General features: G+C 30.4%; 1 protein-coding gene across 1 annotated transcript; it reads right to left on the bottom strand.

The window, feature by feature from the left end:
* Positions 1-10979: 10979 nt before the first annotated feature.
* RpL30 (ribosomal protein L30) lies at positions 10980-18966 on the bottom strand. The gene is made up of 4 exons (XM_043047124.3): positions 18879-18966; positions 17115-17260; positions 13087-13217; positions 10980-11061 (listed from the first exon to the last, which is right to left on the bottom strand). Exons 1-4 carry the CDS (start codon positions 18897-18899, stop codon positions 11018-11020), a joined length of 342 nt encoding a protein of 113 aa, XP_042903058.1. The 5' UTR covers positions 18900-18966; the 3' UTR covers positions 10980-11017.
* Between the last annotated feature and the right edge of the window lie 124 nt (positions 18967-19090).

The raw sequence follows: 19090 nt of genomic DNA, 5'->3' as shown, positions 1-19090 counted from the left end.
TTATCTGAACAAAATAGAATGTAAAATTGTAGCTCTTACGTGTGGTTATTCGCAAGAATAATCTATCAGTAAGAATGAATTCTCACAGTATTATTCCATGAATGCTGTTGTAGATGTTCAGAAAGAAGGAAATGTTCCATTAACTATTACATCCGAAAAAATGCTTTAACTCATAAGCATCTTTAAGAGAACGAAGGTTCCAATTTTAAGGAACCGCTTACTATAAAGCATATTTTCACCGAACGCAAACTTGAAACCCAATGACTTCACCATTTCGGTACTTTAATCCACCATTATTAATATTAGTTGGCGATTTTGGAAGTTTTTTTAAATTGGCGTTAAGTGGCCAAACTGGCTCGTCAAGAACTCTCAACTAAATATCATACATCAGAAAATGGGAAGATTATTAGCTTTTTTTCTGCTTTTGGAGATCATTATGGAGATCTTTCAATGAAAAAAATATGTTCCGGTTAACTTCAAAAATCAAAACATTTATTTATTTATTGTTCGATTTATTTATTCATATATTTTTTTTTACCTGTTTATTTTTATGTATTTATTTTTTATTTATTTACTTTTATCCATTTGCTCCTTTTTATTTATTTTTTGCTTTATTTTACTTATTTTGTTTACAATATAAAATGAATTTTGTTCAATGAGAAGAAAAACATCTACTTATTTATGTTTACTTTATTGGTCCTCGTTAAACTGTTCTACCGTAAAGTGCTCGACTTCGGGAGCAGGTCGTGTCGGGCTACCGTAGAGGGAGTGCCCTCCCCTCTGCTGAGAATCAAAATTGTAATGGCATGTCTTCGGATCATCCTCAAGGATGTTTCTCAGACCGTCGCCAATAGCCCATTGTGCAGCTCTAGTGCGACTTAAATGAACTACAACATGTTTACTTTATTTTTCATTGTTTGTTTACATTGGCAAATAATGACATTTCATTAAACGATAAGAATCAAAATACTTATATTGTTTCACAATAGACCCGCATTTTATTATTAGCCCATTCATTCAGGCTAACATCAAAATGACTTCAAATTAATTTGTCTGTTTTTTTTTCCTCTCAAATTTTTATCCATTCAATATTTTTGAGCCATGAACAAACAAAACAAAAACGGGGCACCACCAATGCAACAATTAATAACAAATTGGGTACTTTCACTTCAAGAAGAAGATCACAAATACCCACAATTGCGGTCCGCAATTGTGGGTATTTGTGATCTTCTTCTTGAAGTGAAAGTACCCAATTTCACATGTTATTAAGGTTTTAGAGAATTTGCATGATATTACTGTTTAAAATACCGCCATTAGGGTTCAAATTTCAACCCATTTTTCTGAGAAGGAATTATTTTTAATTTTGATATAAATGGTGCTATTTTTGCTCTCTATAATAATAATAATCTCTTCTTCATTTGAGGAGCATGCACATTTTTCTCAATCTGGTACAACATATCTTAAGTTTTAGCAGCAAAATGGGGAAAAAATTGTGATCTTAGTGGTAAATCTTTTGATCTTCCACTAAAAGCGGTAGATTTGATACAAGAAATTTCAATCTTTCATGTTTTTAGAAGAAGATAAGAGATCTTAATCTTTCGTGTTTTTAGGGGCAGGTATTCATTTTTTTTATGCTTCTAGTAGGAGATAATCAACAACAAATCAAGATCTTTCATGCTTTCACTGGTAAAATTTTTTTATCCTCCACTAAAAGCTGTAGATTTGATAAAAGAAATTTTAATGTTTCACGCTTTCAGCGATGAATTTTTTATCTTCCACAAAAAGTGATAGATTTATTACTAGAAATTTCGATATTTCTGTTCCGAGACTCTATCAGAAAGTAAAATATTCTGTCGTTCTCTTCTTCTACTCAAAATAATAAACCTGACTCCAACTTATAGTAAAAAACAACGACATTTTATTTACTCAACAATTTTAAGACGATCATTTTTTGTTCCACAAAAAGAAGTAACGTTGCCATAACAACTCGGCAGGTTTAAAATAAATCAAAAGGTTAGCTTTTAGCGTACATAGAAAGTATTTAACAACTTTTAACAATTTTCACGTTTTTAGGTGAAAATAACAGATCTTGATCTTTTATGCTTTTAGCGAAAGATAACGGATCGTGATTTCGCATAATTTTAGCAAGATCTAACAACAAATCACAATCTTTCACCCAATAGGCAGATTTTTTTCCTAGCAAGTATTTATAGCGATAATAAAATACATATTTTTGCGTTTTATTATTTATTTACAAATATGATTTAAAATTACTTTCTTCTCCATGAGAATTAATTCAAAAGATCTCAAGCACACTAAGATTCTTTTCCTTTCGGGAAAGTTTCAAACAGTTTGAATAACCGTAATTGTTATTTTCCCATAACTCTAAATATTGTGAGCAGATGAAACACATTAGGATCGACAATTATGCGTGAAGAAAGGACAATGTTAAATTAATGACAGTTGCAATGTTAAAAAAAAAATCTATTATTTATATATTATGAATAAAGTAAATTTTACTTTTAATAATAGTTTATTATGTCCAGAGATGAGTAAAAAAGTTTCCACTTTTTTTGTCCACCGATTCGTTTTATTTTAGAAACATGTGCATGTTCTTCCGTAATGAAGATTTTTTTTTTTTTTTTAAATATTCTCTTAGCTCATTTTCGAACCCAGCGATAAGTTTCCTACACGGGACCCTATAAATTCTTTAACTACAATTTCCAATTATTACAGAAAAGGTTCTAACTGAATTATGTCTATATCCAACATCGAGCGGCGATGTCTTAGGGCAGTGTTTCCCAAACTTTTGTGTACCCTTTCTAAATTTTTCGTAACGCTGTGTACCACTAATAAAAAAAATTAATGTATTTTTTACTATAAAAAAATTACACTAAAGTTCAAAATCACAATTGGCTGTTGAAACAACTAATTATTAACTGTTAACTTTGCGAAAACTAGCCAATTGAAAAATACGTAATCGTAAATTTTCATTTCTAGCTTTGTTTTTAAGGAAAAAAATTTAAATTTTCGTTTGTTGCAAGATATTTCGTATAAGAACGCGTACCCCCGCTAAACTGTTCAGTACCCCTGGGGTACGCGTACCACACTTTGGGAAACACTGGCTTAGGGGATAGAGCGTTCGCCTTCCAATGAGGTGCGAATCCCAGCGATGGCTGGTCGATACGAATTTCGCATCCGGCTTGCACCAACCACAGTGCTGACGGGAAATATCTTCCGTGGTAGGCGGATTGTGAGTTTGAGTCCCTTTGCCGTCAGGCTAACCGTGGGAGGCTCTTGTGGTTTTTTCTCTCCGGGTTAGTTTCTCCAAAAATTCCTCCACGAAGGCAAATTTCGCCTTATACTTGATTTATTAGCTCCCTTGTCTTCTGGATTGGGTTCAAAATTACAAGGAAATGGAGTTGAACATTAGTAGTCGTAAACCCAAAACATGGATCGGCTGTTCAACGACGGTTATAAAATAAAATATATTCACTGCGAGTATTAAAAGTTTATTAAAGTGAAGTGAAGTTAACCCAGAAGCTGAACATTTTTTCATTCAATACTTTTGTTTCGTAACAATTTGACCGTTACAGGATATAGCTTTTTCATAGTCTACTGAATCAGACAGCATAGAGAAGCTTTGCTTTTTATCGTTAAATTTTGGAAATCTCTTTAAGACTAGCTTTAAATTCTAAAATCTGGTTAAACCCAGGTTAGAAATAAGTTGCTAAAAGAATTCTTATAATTAAAAGTAAGAATTTTTTTTTCGGGGGGGGGGGCGAATAGAACTTTGCAAATTAAAATTATGTGGTTATTCCGCAATTATGCTGCAAATCGCGCTGTTTTCCGCATCTTTGTCCACTTCATAGGGTCCTATCATACTGAAAGACATTTTTACGCACTTTCGACGGAAAAGTGTTAAACGATACGATGAGATGTATGGACTTATGACGTCATATTCTTACGCGTTTTTAACTAGCCAAACTTGTCGCCAGGTTCCAGAATGTCGCCTCTAATCTCACAAATACAATGCAGCTGCAGACTTGTCTTTAATTGGCAATAAAAATCTAAATGCAGTAATCTCTCATGAATTACATCAATCGCAGATGTAGACTGGGTGTCTTTAGTATTTTATCACTATTTTATTTACAATATATTTTTAGTACTTTTACAGAAACTAGCACAGCCCAAGATGTTTAGATTTAATTTAAACAAAATATCACAAAAGTGTGTCTTATGAAATATGAAAGAAATAAGTGTTATTTGTTAAGCTAATTTTATGTAAACTGTGCATGTTTATATAATTATTTTGTGTACTTAGTGCTAACAATATGGATAAGGGGCCATTGCTATGTATGTTTTAGCATGTATGTATTTATACAATATTAGAATCAAATGTGTTATATTAATTCAAATTAAACTATTGTCGTCGGGAAATGTTTATTCCTCGGATGTTAATTTGCAATATAAACAAGCATTTATATAGGAATAAGAAAATTTTAAGGACCTCCAAAATTAATCATTTTAAAATTGAAAATTCTTTACATTCTTCATAATAATGTTCATATTTTTGAGTTTAAGATTCATTTTCCCTTGAATCTTTATTTACGGTACAGATATTTCATCTTTTTCCAATTTTATATGTATTTTTATATTCCCCCCCCCCCTCCAAAATTTAACGCACAATATAAATGGAGACGAGATATAGGCTATATTAGGTTCATTTGCCTATATCCGACCAAACACTGAGTTTGTACACGCAGTTTATAAACAAAACAAAATTAATTGCATTGAGAAAGCGAAATGGAATAAGTTACGATCCATTTTCGGTGTTCCGTTCTTACCACCCTTAACGTATATTTTTAGCCCAAATTTTTAAAGCAAAGTTAGAAAATACGATAATGAAAACGCATTAACCCTTTTGAAGGCCGTGGTAAGTATACTTACCACCACGTTTTATCACTTTTAATTTAGGTTTCCATTTTTCAATAACTTCAGCTTTCCTGAAGTGAGTTTGAATAAAATTGCTAACCATTTGTCACTTTTAAAAAACGTATAAAAGTTATAAAATACCTAATTCCTTTTGAAGTTTGTATCATATAAGGAATTTATTTTATAAATAAAGAAAAATAAAAGTCAGTAAGTTCCTAATAGGTCATGTTAGATATATTTACCACCAAAAAAATGGCATTTTTGTAAACTAAATGAGTTTTTTTTTATACTATATATCAATTACAGTTCTTAAAACAATTTCAATTCCAAAAATACTTTAATTTACCTTTACTGGAAATAAAGGGCCCATTAAAGGGTTAAGTGTCACAAATTAATGTTAATATTAACGAGGTAAAAACGAAGTCTTTCAATGTTTTACTTTTCTTTAAGAACCCATGCAATAGTATTTGTTATTTTGCAAGGCCGATGTCTCAAAAACTATTGAGTTCTTAACTGAACATATCTAATTTTTTTGAGTCATTATGAATCCTGAAGAAATCCATTGTATTTGTAGGAGATTCTAAAAATTTCCCCAACAGTTAATTAACATTTTGTACGAATCCAACAGTTTTGGTGACAAAACAATGTAGTATTGTCAAAGAAACTGTTGGATTTAATTAGAAAACGGAAGAAAAAAGGCATTTAAAAATTTCAGCCCCTGAAAGACAATTACCATAGAATTTATGCAGGTTCTTAAAATTTTCACATTCCTTTCAGAACCCAGACAATAGTAATTGAAATTCTGCATGCTCAAAGCCTCAGAAACTATTGAATTTTTAACTGAACAAATCCAATAGTTGAGTCTTTGGAATCTTGAAAAATATCTAATAGTTGTTCCATTGTTAAACATGTACGGGGCTCTGAAAATTCCTCTTCAAACACAAACAATAACAGTTGTCATTTCTGCATTTAAAAACACTTTTTAAAAAAAATTTAGCCTAAAATATTGCTCAAGATAAAATCATATCAAATATTTTTATTACTATAGCACCAGACAAAATGCAATTAAACTTCTATGCACCAATGAAAATGAGAAAAATTATTTTGACCATGTTCTAAAGATTGATATTTTCTATTGTTCTAAATGCGTGTGTGCCTGTATTATATTCTATTATATTTGAACTAAATAGGGGGATATCAAGTGTCATCCGTAAGTTTCAGTCATTTAATCGTTCAAAATAAAGAGTTTACGAAAAAAAATAGTTTACATCCGGTCTGGTTGTATTTTCATAAGCCAAATTGCTTGCAGAGTTACGATTTACCAACTTCCAAACCATTTCACAGGCCAGGTTGCAAATAGTTTTGACCCATAAGTAAATTTCGCAATAATAACCAAAATATTAAATAAGTAATGGATTATTAATTCAATATAAATATAATTACTGGGTTTCAAAAATCATTAGTGATTAAAAAACTCTTTTAAGCCCTGTAGCCCAATCACGGAACTCTAGGGATCTGTGGAAGAAGACCTTTTGGGAACCACTGCTCTGATCGAATAAACTAATTAGAATTTTCGATCATTTTGATTAGAATCAACTGATTCTGACTAAAATAATCTAGAGAGTTAGAACCACCTAGTCAAATCAGTGACACGTGTCAATCAATAATTATAACTAATTCGTGATAAAAAAAAATATCTGCCTAAAACCACTTATTTAAATTGATGTGAAGACTAAACAAATGATTCTTTTCTCTGGCATCAGTGGGCTCAAATCACTTATCAGAACCAAATTATTCAAATGAATACATGCATGGTTCGAATCAGTGTCAAAATAATTAATTTAGTCGCACTATATCACCAGCAGAGTTGTGAGAAAAGAATCATTATAAAACGAATCAGTTCACATAAATGTTTGGTATACAATAGACGTTTTTTTTTATGTCGTGTCAATTTATAGAATTGTCTAACGACATACACATTTTAAATTCGAATGTCAGCAATATTTTAAGTTTAGAATAAATGAACCAGTTTTCAAAACAAATACAATATTTCGACCTAAAATTTGAAACAGTTTCGATTTCAATATTCCAACATTTTATGGTTCAATCGAAGAGCTTAGTCGTAGAACATGTTAAGTTACACTTGAAGAAATTCACTGTTCTAAATTAAAGAACAAGTTATGCTATATTAAAAAAATAATATAAAAAAATCCTTGCTCCCTGTTAAAGAGTATGTTAAATCACATCTTAAAAGAATCCCTTTCCCAAATTTAAAAAAAAAAAAAAAATATGAAAAGTTACTCTTCCATTTTTCAAAATAAAAAAACATGTCAAAATGTTTTTTATTTTTAATTCAAAAAACATATATATATAAAAAAATTTTTCTCCCAAAATCTCTTTTCTAAATGAAAGAACATGTTAAGCTACTCTTTGAAATATTCGCTTTTCGAAAATAAAGAGCTAGTTAGGAAAATATTAAGTGACGCTCTGAAAAAAGTTCTCTTTTCAAGTGGCAACATAACATTTCAAGTTATAAAGAACATATCATGTTAAACTTTTTAAAATTCGTTTTACTAAATTTAAAAACATCATAATCTACCCATCGTGAAATATTTCTGTTGTTGCTAAGTCCTTAAATAGGACTGTTTTCTTGAGAAAATGATGTTATGCTTCCTGATGTATCTATACATTTTAACACAGATTTTTCTCAAGGTAACTAAAATGGTATTTAACATGTTTTTCAACTAAGCTTTACGTAAATATGGATGACGCTAGGTTACCTCCGTTTTAAGTAGCTAAAAATAAATGTACTGATGTTAGTACACCATGTGTTGAAAAATGGTTTTAGTATGCCTTGGAACAAAATACTATATCTAAATGTAAACTTAGATCAACTACTTACTGTATTAGAGGACACAACGATTCACACGAAGTGCTGGAACATTTTTCAAAACTTCCGTAAAACTAACTAAATAGACCACTTTTAGGTAAATTGGTCAACGTATTATAAATTACAATGTGCCTGTATGTGATTCTGTGTGTTACAACGCATGCGATTGTAAATAAAATTATCACTTATGCAACCATTGAAAGAATTTTTTTTTTTACTCTTTATTCATACATTCATAAATCAAGCCATCTTTACTCGCTGTAAATAAAATACGCGACCCAAGAATATGCAGTTTTTTTCTCCAATCTATTGCCGTGGTTTCAGCAAATCTTGAGAAAAAGCAAGCTTTGAAGCCATAGTAACGGAAGAAGAGAAAGTGCGGAGAAATCACGAAATCTAGTCAAGCTCTGATTAATGGAAGTAGCGGGTTCAAATCCTAGAATTGTATCTGTGTGCAGTCCTCTAACTTGAGATAATTGTTCGTCAACCTGACATGGGTTTATAAGGCGTTCTATGCATTTGACACACAAGACTGCGTATGTATGCGAAACAAAATTAAATAAACCACTCCATGATTACCAACAACTTGTTTTACAGGGCTCTATCATTTCACCCATGGTAAGAGAGCCAAAACCATACCCGGTAATAAGACGTAGACAGAGCCTGAGTTGGTACCTTATTCTCTCTCTTAAACGTCCACGACAGTTAACGTAAAACTTGTTACGTTTACACTTCAGCTGTTTAGTAGACCCACCAGAATTGAACTCACACCTTCCAGCTACTGATTTCATGTATAAATTAGAGTCCCGCAGTGGACTGATCCCTAAGACACGGTTCCCAGCTGATCACCGAAGCCAAGCATCACTGGCTGCGATCAGTCTGCTTAGGGACCGAGGGTGTGCGGTATTGGTCCTCGTTAAACTATTCTACCGTAAAGTGCTCGACCTCGCGTGCAGGTCGTCGGGCTACCGAAGCGGGGGTGCCATCTCCTCTGCGGAGGATCAAAATTGTGATGGCATGTCTTCGGATCATCCTCCGGGATGTTTCCCAGACCGTCGCCAATAGCCCATTGTGCAGCTCCAGTGCAACGTAAATTAACAACATCGATAAATTTAATGTCTCAGAGTGTTCTCACAAGATGCTATTTGGATTAATTGATACCTTTATTGTGTCTTCATAAGCCTAAATTGGAGTGGTGCAACTTAATCGAAATTTTGCAAGATAGAAATTTTTAAAAACCAGTTTTGGCACCTGATGTTGTACTGCCAGCAGGCAATCGCAACGCTTGAACACGCCATCTGGGGAGAAGACCGGTTCCATGCCTTTGGCATGCTCAAATATAGCTTAAAAAACAGTTAATTTAAAAAATCTTGAATTAATGGACTGTATTAAACCTAATAAAACTTTTGTTCTAGACATACCTTTAGGTTTAACGATATGACATATCATTTTGAACATTCATCTTTCCTGATTTACCGAATTCTTGTCAATTAAAGCGATAAATAACGGTTTCCAGAGTCTAGATAAAAATTATATCTATGGATGAGGATCATCAAGGCTAATGTACTCAAATTCAGTAAAATATTACTTATTTGAACTTTTCCTGCTTTTAACGTCATAATGAGCAATTACAATTTAAGTTTTACTTTAACAAAGTATTTATTTATAAACCAGAGGCATAACTGAATCTCTGCTAACAAAGGCTGATATGAAGAAAAGAACTAATCCACATTCTTTTTTAGAAATGAATATATGAAAACCTGACCTCTTCTTTTTGATTCACATTCATTCTTGATGATTGGATGTTACAGGGAACATAGCCAAATCAATGACAAACATTAAACCAAAATCAATTGTGGTAGAATGAATTGAGAAAACGCTGAATAGAACAATGAAAAAAAGTACGCTTTTGCATAATATGTGGCGAAAATCGACACGGTATCAATAAAGGAAAATTAGCACTGTTTTATAACAATAAAGTAAAATAAAAGCACCTTTAGGCACCTACACACCTTGCAAAATATTAATAAAAATAGAAACATTAATCTTGAAAAAAAATTTAAAGTACTAGTTAAAATTTAAGTCTAATATATATATACAGGGGTGATTGTGAGCCCAAGTCAAAATTCCGGAAAATTTCTTGAGTTAAAAAAAAAAAAAAACAGTTTAAATTGAAAAAAAATTTTAACAAGTTTTTTTCTCCTTTTTCTCAATATTTCTTAATTTACTTAAAATATATTTAAAATTTTACACATACCTATACTTGGAGAAGTAATTAAAATTTACAAATATGTCTTTCTTTCTTGAGTTTAACAACTATTTACTGATAACAACCAACTATTTACTGATAAAAATTAATATTAATAAGAATATAAGCTTATAAAGTATCTCTCTGGCTCACCCTTACAAACAAATAAAATAAACTGTGTTTTTAAGTTCCACCTTTGAAAATTTGATTTCCGGAAACTTCTGTGATCAATGATTTTTCGAAACGTCTGGACCTTCGATCTCCGGAAACTTCCGGATCACTGTTAACGAAAAATCCGGATTTTTTCCGGAGCACAATCAGCCCTGTATATATAAAAGAAAAAATACAAATTTTTTAAAAATTTATATTTCTGTTAAATCTTTCAAGAGTACAGTATTTTTATCAATATCTGGTTCGCTTCTTCAGGAAGCGTAACCAGATTTTTCAAAAAAAAAAAAATCACTTCAAAATTCTTTTGAGATTATATACTTTCCGAAAGAAAAAAAATTCATAATTAGGATCCGTGCAGTAATAAAATTATTTTTCTCCTGTTTAAAGTTCTTAAATTATAAAAATAAAATTCAAAATGATACATTATCATGATTTAGTTTCTGATGATCAGAGAAAATTGTGAAAATCATGCATTTTTTGTAATTTAAAAGGAATAATGACTTGGCAAAGAAAAAATATCTTTTTACAAACCCTGAATAAAAAATTAAAAAAGCACCATTAACGGCTTTTAAAAACTCTACACAGCCTGTATACACTCTCTAGCTTTAGTGGTTAGTAGAAAACATTTAACTGACATTTGAGGTAAATTTACACAACACATATCCACGTGGAAGAATTTCATAAAAATTCTAAAATTTCCTTCAAACTCAAAAGTACTTAAATAAACACACAAGATGTCTTTAAATTTTTTTATTTATTTAAAATGAAAGATCTCATTGTTGCTCAGTAGGCATAGTTCGAATAATATCGGAATCACCTGAAAAGAAAAAAACAAAAACATTTAGTCTTAAGATTCACACATACATAGATTTGGAAATGACAAACAATCATGAAATTTGCAATTCAATTTTAGAAAAAAATTTGTTACTGTAAAAGTGTCACCATTACAACACATTACTTAACACAAACAGGAACATCTTGATATTTGACATGCATATTAAAAGTTTGAGACAAGTTTATTGAAAATAAACATGTGTTGTCATTTAGATATTTTCAGTTAAGTACATTTATCGATTTATCAAAAGAGAAAAAAATAAGAATCAAAACATTTTAATGAAAACAAACATGAATATGTAAAAAATTAATAAAATAAGTAAATAAAAATAGAACATATTCTGATCAAACAAAATTACCTATAAAAATTGTAAAAAAAAAAACATTTAAAGCAGTTAAAAAAACGTGCAGACAAAAAGAGTGCAAAAAAAAATTTTTTAGAACAAAAAAAAAAAAGTTAGCCTGTTTGATTAAATACTTTAGATACTATTAGGTCTAGGTGTGTGCTAAGTTCTTCACAATTTAATTCTTATTTCTATCACTTAATGGACAACTATAGAACTTTTATCTTGTCTTTCAGCAACATAATATTTATTACAATTTCTTTCACATGTTTCAATGTTCTTAATCTGCATTTTAAAGTAACAAAATCTACACTAAATATCAAAATTACAGCTTGGCAGGTTATAGATGGTATAACCTTATGGGATGTTTATAAGTGTCAGATATATATATATATATTGTAATGTCAAAAGCTAGAACGGATTATTTTAAATTTAGCCATTCTTCTTTGATTAGCAGAAATAATTAGCAAAATACTCAAGGAAACAATGAATAAACAAAGCAAAAAATTTATCCTGTTAGGAATTTTTTTTTTTTCAATAACAAGGAATTTTCTGAAATATACAAAACAAGGCAAATTTTCGATCAATCTGGTAGACCAGGAACAGGAACTGGCAAAATCCAGTAATGAAACAATAATTACTTCAAAAATTTAATTTTTAATAGTTAGAACACTCTTAAATTTACAGATCTTTTTTTCCAAAAACCTTCAATTCTAGAGAATTAACCAAATAGTACAAAAACCAAAATATTTGATTATACGTGGAGAAAGTGCTTAAACTTACAGCTAGCAGCTGCTAACTTATTTTTAAAAACATATAAAAATTAAAAGTAGAAGCAGGTGGAAGGGGAAAATTCCAACAAAAAATAATTTTATATTATAAACCACTTTAGCAATCCATTCGTCTACTTAACTGTATCTTATTTATAATGTTTAAAAAAGAAATGTTAAGACAAATAATTATCTTCATTAAACATTAACTTTATAAGAATACTTTCATCAAGATCACTTCATTTACATTTAAGTGCAAACAATTGGCAAGACTGTTTATATTTTCAGGCAGGTCTAATAATTTGCTGATACATTGTGTTTTTCTGTGCAGATATATTCCGTTGAAACTTAGCATTCCTACAATTTGCATTAATACAATAGTAGGGGGGGGGGAAAGGACAAATATTTAATTTATGTAAAAGCTCCTGGAACTGGAATTTAGTAATTTGACTATAATCAATGTTATGTTTCAAAAAGGAGCTTGGAGTTATACATTTGTTGTTTTTGTTTTAAATATACCATTTGCAAAAATTTTTATACTTTAAAAATTATTGCTCTAAAACAAACCAATTGTGAAAATATAAAATTTGGAGAACTAATTAAAATGAGTAAAGTATCTTTTGATACCTATACCACTTAGGGGTAGAATTAAAATTTCATAAAAGCCAAGAGCCATTCCATTTGAATAAACCCAAAATAAACACATTAGATAAATATAATTTAAATCAATCATTAAAAAGTTAAAAACCCTATATTTTTAATGGTTTAAAATCAATGTGATGTCACAACAAACTCAACAAAAAATTAAAAGGAAACATTTAATTCAAATTACATCACTCTGTAACACAAATCTAAAACACATTGAACACAAAATTTTTTTATCATTTTTCTTACCTGGATCAGTAATGCTCAATGCACATACTCTAAAATATTTTCCACAAGCTGTACCAAGTTCAATATTGCTTCCTGAATAATGATGTACACCAGTCTTGGCCAACATAGCATAGTATTCAATCTCACTTTTCCTGAAATACAAATAGTGTAAAAACATTACAAATAAGGCTGCTAACCACTTTTCAAAATTGGAACTTTTCATACTTTCACATTACAAAATCTAGCAATAAAAAATATTACTATAGAAACTTTTCTAACACTCAGTCAAATAATATCCTGAAAACTTAAACAATAAATTTTAAAATTAAAAGAGAAAAAACATTGATTTTTACTGAAGAAATTCTACGATTTTCAATTACAAGCTTATTATTTTAAAATCCAGAATTTAAGAAGTTACCTGACAATAGGACATAGCCTCACGTGAGCATTTTAAAACACAGTAATTAATAAATAAAAATATTTCGCAGCTAATTCTTAATTACATTAATTTTTCTTAAGTTGATCCCAATTCCAAATTTTTCTTTTATCAATAGCTGTTTGAATTAAGTTTTCCCTTAAACCTTTTGCCTGACATTAGCAACCACCAAATTACCCTTGATTATGCATTTTTTCAGGTTTACTACACCAGTCCAAAATTTTCCCTTTCCTAATAAGTAGTTTTCTAGAGCTTTAATTTTCTCAAACTCTACAGTCAAAATAGTAAATGAAATAGCAAGATCATCCTCCCTCAACTCTTTTACCACAGCATTTCACTCTTCGTAAGTGACGAAACTGAACAGCGCGCAGTATAGCGAGCCGTGCACATTGCATGGATTTTCCTAACCAAACATTACATAATATAATTCGAAATTTTATAAGTGCAATAAATAAAAATGCAACAAACTTACAATACACATCAAGCATACTCAAATTTTATTTTTAGTGGCATTAAACCAATATAGGGCAATGGAATACCAGCCAGTGGCAATTTGAAGGTTAAACGATTTATAAAACACAATCACGTAGACACTAGTTATTTACAGCAATCATACACATAGGGTAATGTGTATATGTAAGCAGAGCTCATTCTAGGCAGGGTAAACAGGGTGCAGCACCCTGCTGCCCTTTTGGTCAAAAGAATCCACCCTGTTGCCCCAGATGTAAATTAGTGTCCTTTCTTTCCTCAACCCTTCTTTATTTTTCCTCCAAACTATACAATGGATTTCGTAAATTTTCAACTCTTTTTATTTAGTTTGTCATTGCTGTCAATACATAGATTTATATGGGAAAGGGAAAATAGCCATCACACCCCCTTGTTGCAGTTGTCTTTGAAAGTTTGCAGTTGCTTCCACTATCAGTAAATCATAATTATTATTAATCATTCTAATTATTAAATCATAACTACAGCAGGGTTCCCACTCTATAATGAGATTGAAATTCAAGGACTTTCCAGGACTTTTCAAGGACCTCAACAAAATTTTCAAGGACCTTAATCTAAGACCAATTTTAAAAATTATTCTCTTCTATTTTACTAGAAGCAACAATGCTTGTTGTGGCAATAATTAATTTCAAATATAATACCTAAATGCTTTTCCTATATAGAGAGAAGAGAGTATATGTATTATGGACTAAAATTTATATTTTTTTAAAAACAACCCTACTGGATTTAGATATTAATTCACAAAATCATTTTCAGTACAATCTATAACTAATGGTAAGGAGGTGTTAATGGTGAAATCCTTTAATCCTGTGTATTTCCATGTGAAGGCTGCATGAAAGACAGAGCTAAATCTTAGGTATTCCATATTCCATGACTATTCCATAACCCCATCCTCTCCTCTATTAAACATCGTTTCTGAAATTATTCATCCATAATTTACACAACCTTCTCTAAATGTTATGCAGCAACAATTCTTTCTGAAAATAAAAATTAGAAGGAACATATCCCATTTTCACCATGTTCAAAAGCATTATTCGTTATGTGTAATCCACAACTGCCAATGAATATGACCTGGTGGGAATATTTCTCTCTAAATTCACACTGAAGCTTCTAATAGAATTTCCAATTGACATAGGGTCCATCCATGGATAATTGAAGTAATTTAGAGAGCTTTTAACCATCATTTATGCATTTGTAAAAAGAGGACAGAAATATTTTCTGCAGTTCCATGACCCATAAATTGGGAGGTAAGATACTTAGTGCAAATTTTATTATCAATTCCTTACCATAATGTCCATTTTAGATTGTAGAGACTGATTTAACGTCTCATCAAAGAGTACAGTGTAGCAATCAACATTCTTCAGCTCATTTATAAGAATCCCTTTGAAGTATAGTGCCAATCCAAAGGAGCCCAAATAGGCTCACTTTGTGGCACTACAAAAAAATTGTCTCGCTATACAGCTATCAGCAAACATTTTAGAGAACAATTTACTAATCCCTTCACAGGAGTTACATGAATAATTACTAGTGATGCACTTCTGACTCCAGAGAATTTCAGCATCAAGCACATTCCTTTTGACCAGATAAGAAGACAATGTTACCTCGGCCACTAAAGTTTCTGTTTCACTTGGGGCACACGATGTTGAAGGAGTATTTACACCAGATGAATTAGATGATGATGTCTTTGGAAAAAGAGAACTCGGGGGCATGAGACTGCTTTTTTGTTTTACCTTTCTTTCATGTGTGATTTCAGAGCAGATTCTTCCATTTTTGCGATATCGATCTCCTTCATGCATAATCGGCACTTGGCTCTGAACTTCTTTTCGGGCATCGATAAAATCCATTCTTTATAAGCTTGATTATTCATCCATTGGGGATTAAAATAGCACTTCCCAGGCATAACTAGTCTAAACTACATAACACAAATACGAAGCCGTGCCTTTGCGAATACGCTTTACAATAAAGTTTTGAAATGACGCAAACGTAAGGACAAGTGCGGATGGTAAAACGGCATATTTATTGAAAACTACAAGGTACATATTGTTACAAAATTCAAGAGTATTCCAGTTTTGATTAAAAAAAAAAAAAGAAGAAGATCTAAGCATATGCGACAGAAGATGAAGTGGAGTCTCGCCCTGAACGCATTGATTGTCTGCTGTGCTCCGCGCGCTAAGCAGACACCAAGACGCTAGGCCCGGTTAGAAACGGTGGCGTAAAAAACCACGCGAGAGAGCTCGGGAACAAAACAGAAAGAACGAGAAAGATCCGCGGGTGTTTTATAAAAAGGGCCGCCGGCAGTATTGGACAAATTCAAGGACCTATCAAGTTTTTCAAGGACCTAAGACGTTTTTCAAGCACTTTCAAGGACCTAAATTTAGCAAAAAAAAATTCAAGGACTTTCAAGGACTCTCAAGGACCGTGGGAACCCTGTACAGACACTTAAAAACATACATTTATTATTTTATTAATATATGCATGCATTTTAAATAAATTACTAAGCTAATTAGCTCAATAACTCGATATATATGTTAATTTTTTAATAAAAATTAGTAAATATGATTGCTTTGCTACTGTTAGTAAAGTAAAAAAAAAATTCTTTTTTAATAAAATTCTTAAACTTTAATTAAAATTCTTTTTTCATTCTTTTGAAATAGTAAAAATGACACTCAATTAACTCCCATTAAATTGGCTAATAAGATAAGATACCCAATGCTTTTTGTACATTAATAGATAATCTTTTAATTAGTCATTTTATTTATCACTTTTAGAAATGCTCTTAAAACTTTTTGACAGAAATCAAACAAAAGCCGAATTCTAAGAATCTTAAAACAATAATAATAATAAAAAAATACAGGGGTCTGTCTAAGTTTTACTGTAAGTTATACCTATCTTGTGAATATTAAAAATTATTTTAAAAATTCAACAAATAAATGCGGTAAAAATATGGGTTATCGTTTTTTACAGAATAGAATACAGAGATAAAATTTTAAGGATAAAGTTTTTCGTAAAACTTTGAATTTTCGAAGGTACCACTAAACCGTAGTAAATTTGGCCTGGACAGGCCCCTAAAATAGCTCCATATAATTTAAAAAACAATCTTTAAACTTACCTTAATGGAGGGGTGTTGTTAGCGATGATTACAAGTTTAGCTTTTCCCTGTCTTAAAGCTTTAAGTGTTTGTTTGTTTCCTAGAACATACTTTCCAGATTTCATCACAAGGGCTAGTCTGGAATTGATACTCTCTAAGGCTTTTTTCTAAGAAAAAATAAATAAACAAATAAAATTGAATTCATAAAATATCTATTATTTAAAAAACAATACTTGTTACGAAACAATCTTTTGTTGTTGTTGATTAAAATATTACAGCATTCTTTAGTTAACAAGCTCCATATTTTTGATAACATTGATATTAATTTATATGCATCCTGAAAACAATTGCAGTTTTTGTGATGATATATGTAGAATGTTTATCCATGAATCAAATATTCTATTATAAAATATTATTTCCGCATTGTGATCTACATCTAAATAATTATTCAGTCATGGCAACTAAATAATTCACATTTTTTCACATTTGGTTAATCACATTATAAAAACTAATTAAAAATTGTAAAATCTGTTTCAGTAACGACTGGGATAAAAAATTAATAAGTAGACAAAACTACGCTAACCAGCTGGTAATGAACATTGTATAAGAATACCAGATTTAAAATATCACGTTAAAATTAATATTTATCAAATATACAATCTAAACATTATAAATTTCTGATATTATTGGTATAAATAGTGATTTGCACTAGAAACAGACTGGACTTGTGAGCGATAAAATAAAGACTAAACTGCGTGATTTACATTAAAAATATTAGATTTTATTCAAATTTTAACAAATTTTATTAGATAAATTTTAATGTAATTTATAAATAAGGGAGAAAATGTACTACATTGATCACATACTTTGACTGGAAACAGTTTATATGGAACTCAAGTAAACATATTAACTATTCAATTCTTGCAAAACTTTTCAGTTACATAGAGCTATCAATGTGCTTCCTATAAAATATTAGGTAATAATAACGTAACAGCAGGCACACATCAATTGTAATATTCATTGCTTCTTCAGTATTTGACAAGATTTATTGATTAATTCAGGCTCCTACCTCCTCTAATAGCTTGATACAAAAAGCAAACTGGTACTTGTAACCGAATCCCCAAAAATTGGTCAATATTACTAATATTGTAAACCAACATCAATATTAATCATTAAAGACACAACATCAATATTAATCATTAAAGACTCACTCAACTATCAAGTTAACATTTAAGAAAACCTCAAGGCCGTTTTTGAATTGAGTAATTACACTTATTTTAACTATTAATGCTATACATTAAGGAAAAATCCCCTTTATAATCACATAAGAAAAATATTAAACTAAAAAATAAGGAAAACTTAATAGAAATTTTGTTTTGACAATAACTGGATCGATTAATAAGATAGTTATGATTCAGAACATTAAAAGTAAAACTTGAAAGATAAAAAAGAGATGTATGAATATGACATTTATACTGCTATTGTAACAAAATGAAAACAATAATCGCAAAAACCGCTTTCAGCATTAATTACTTAATCAACAGTGTAATTCATAGAAATTAAATAGTTTTCGCAATCAATAATTGCCATAGAGGTTACAAAAACCATTAGACATCATAAAAAATATAGCTGAATTTTCTATTAATATTCATTTATAGAATTAACACGTTTTAAATGCACGCACAGATATGAAGAGTTTTTTAGGCTTAGTTGTAAAATAAAATACAGTCATTTGAAGGGACATCAAAGTTTCCAATTCTAAATTCTAAATGTAAAAGTACTTACGCTCTTTTTTTGGGCAACCATTTTTCAATTTTTAATTTAACTTTTTATGAAAAATTTAACAAACGTGTACGCTTCCACCGCACCACGCACGCTCGTAGTAAATATCAGTAAATTGAGTTGAGTTGTGTATTGCGCTGAGTCTGATTTGTGAGTTGCCAAAAGTTTTTTTATATTCTTTTTATTTTATTAGAGGTTTTGCTCGAAACCAATTT

Source organism: Parasteatoda tepidariorum, chromosome 5 (genome assembly GCF_982258835.1).
Source record: "Parasteatoda tepidariorum strain Cologne lab strain chromosome 5, Ptep-v5.0, whole genome shotgun sequence".
Lineage (NCBI taxonomy): Eukaryota > Metazoa > Arthropoda > Arachnida > Araneae > Theridiidae > Parasteatoda > Parasteatoda tepidariorum.
Note: the sequence above shows the minus strand (reverse complement) of the source record. Positions and strands in the feature narration are given on the sequence as shown.